Source organism: Fukomys damarensis, unplaced genomic scaffold (assembly GCF_012274545.1).
Source record: "Fukomys damarensis isolate Sample0158 unplaced genomic scaffold, DMR_v1.0_HiC HiC_scaffold_8, whole genome shotgun sequence".
Lineage (NCBI taxonomy): Eukaryota > Metazoa > Chordata > Mammalia > Rodentia > Bathyergidae > Fukomys > Fukomys damarensis.
Genome location: NW_022900920.1, coordinates 5,447,993 through 5,449,526, shown reverse-complemented (window position 1 = coordinate 5,449,526; position 1,534 = coordinate 5,447,993). Strand labels below are relative to the sequence as shown.

Sequence of the window (1,534 nt, the reverse complement as noted above, 5' to 3'; positions counted from 1 at the left end):
TGGTAAACATCATAAAGCCTGTGGCAGCCTGGATGGAGGAAAGGCCACTCAGCAGAAGCCATTGTGGCTGGGTCAGTGGGGGGTGGGGACAGGGGTGTTGATGGCTGCTGAACTGTATGTATGGTGTGTGTGTGTGTGTGTATGTGTGTGTACTGATGACCCTGCCTGGAAACTGGGGTGATAATATTTAGTCTGCTCCCCTTTGGTGGGGAGGGGCTGCTGACATCTAGGAGGAGACCTGCAGAGCCTGAGCCACCCTCTGCAGTGCCCTGTGCAGTGCCTGCTTGACCTCCTGGTTCCGCAAGCAGTAGATGATCGGGTTGAGCAGGGGTGTGAGCACTGTGTACACCACAGACACCAGCTTGTTGTAGTCGAAGGAGTAGATGGCACGTGGCCGGGCGTAGATGAAGAGGGAGGCTGAGTAGAAGATGCTCACCACAGTTAAGTGTGAGGCACAGGTGGAGAAGGCCTTTTGCTGGCCGTCAGCAGATGGGATGCGCAGCACTGTGCTGAGAATGGCTGCATAGGAGAAGACAGTGAGCAGCAGTGGCCCCAGCAAGATGAGCAGGGCCAGGAGGAAGTCCACAAGCTCTGCCACTGACATGTCAGAGCATGCAAGGTTTAGCAATGGGGACACATCACAGAAGAAGTGGTTCATGATGTTGGGACCACAGTACCCCAGTCGGGAGATGAAAAAGACCTTCCCCAGGGAGATGATGAAGCCAGAAAGCCAGGAGCCGGTAGCCAGGAGGCTGCAGAGGCCAGGACTCATGATAGCTGGATAGCGCAGGGGGTTACAGATGGCTACGTAGCGGTCATAGGCCATGGCGCCCAGGAGCGTGCACTCAGTGCAAGCCAGGGCCAGGAAGAAGTAGAGCTGTGCCATGCAGCCTGCAAAGGAGATACGCTGGAACTCAGGAATGGCTAGGCTGAGCAGCATCTTGGGCACTGTGACAGAGATGTACCATACCTCCAGGAAGGATAGGTTGCTGAGGAAGAGGTACATGGGCTTGTGCAGTGCAGGGCTGGCATAGATCAGTGCAATGATGATCAGGTTCTCTGTGATGGTCAGCATGTAGGCCATCAAGAAGAGCACCAGCAGGCACAGGTGGAGCCCCAGGGATCCTGGGAAACCCAGCAGGATGAATTCAGTTACCTCTGAGTGGTTGCTCCTTGCGGACATGGTGCCCATGGCCCTACTTTAGGTGTTATGGAAGGAATTGGCAAGTGACACACAGAGAGGCAGCAGAATGGAAGTAAAATAACAAATTTACTCATCAACAAGGGTCCATTGCACGTAAGCCATGCCTAGATCAACAACACACTGGGTTACAACTCTTCCTTTTATAGGGTTTCACAGCCTTGACTTCATTTGGGTGGTTACATTTCATCCTTACAGTTCAAATCATGGTCACAGGATAGTTAACTTTCAACCCAGATATAATTCTTTGTAGCTAGAGGAGTTTACCTTTAAGATTCACCTACTTATCTATCCTAGTTATCTATCCCATAGGAAGGCAGGTGTTCAGAGTCA

The 1,534-nt window shown here is 52.3% G+C and overlaps 1 protein-coding gene across 1 annotated transcript; it reads right to left on the bottom strand.

The window, feature by feature from the left end:
• Positions 1-226: 226 nt before the first annotated feature.
• Positions 227-1,183, bottom strand: LOC104859392 (olfactory receptor 226). The gene has a single exon (XM_010619978.1). It carries the CDS (start codon positions 1,181-1,183, stop codon positions 227-229), a length of 957 nt encoding a protein of 318 aa, XP_010618280.1.
• Between the last annotated feature and the right edge of the window lie 351 nt (positions 1,184-1,534).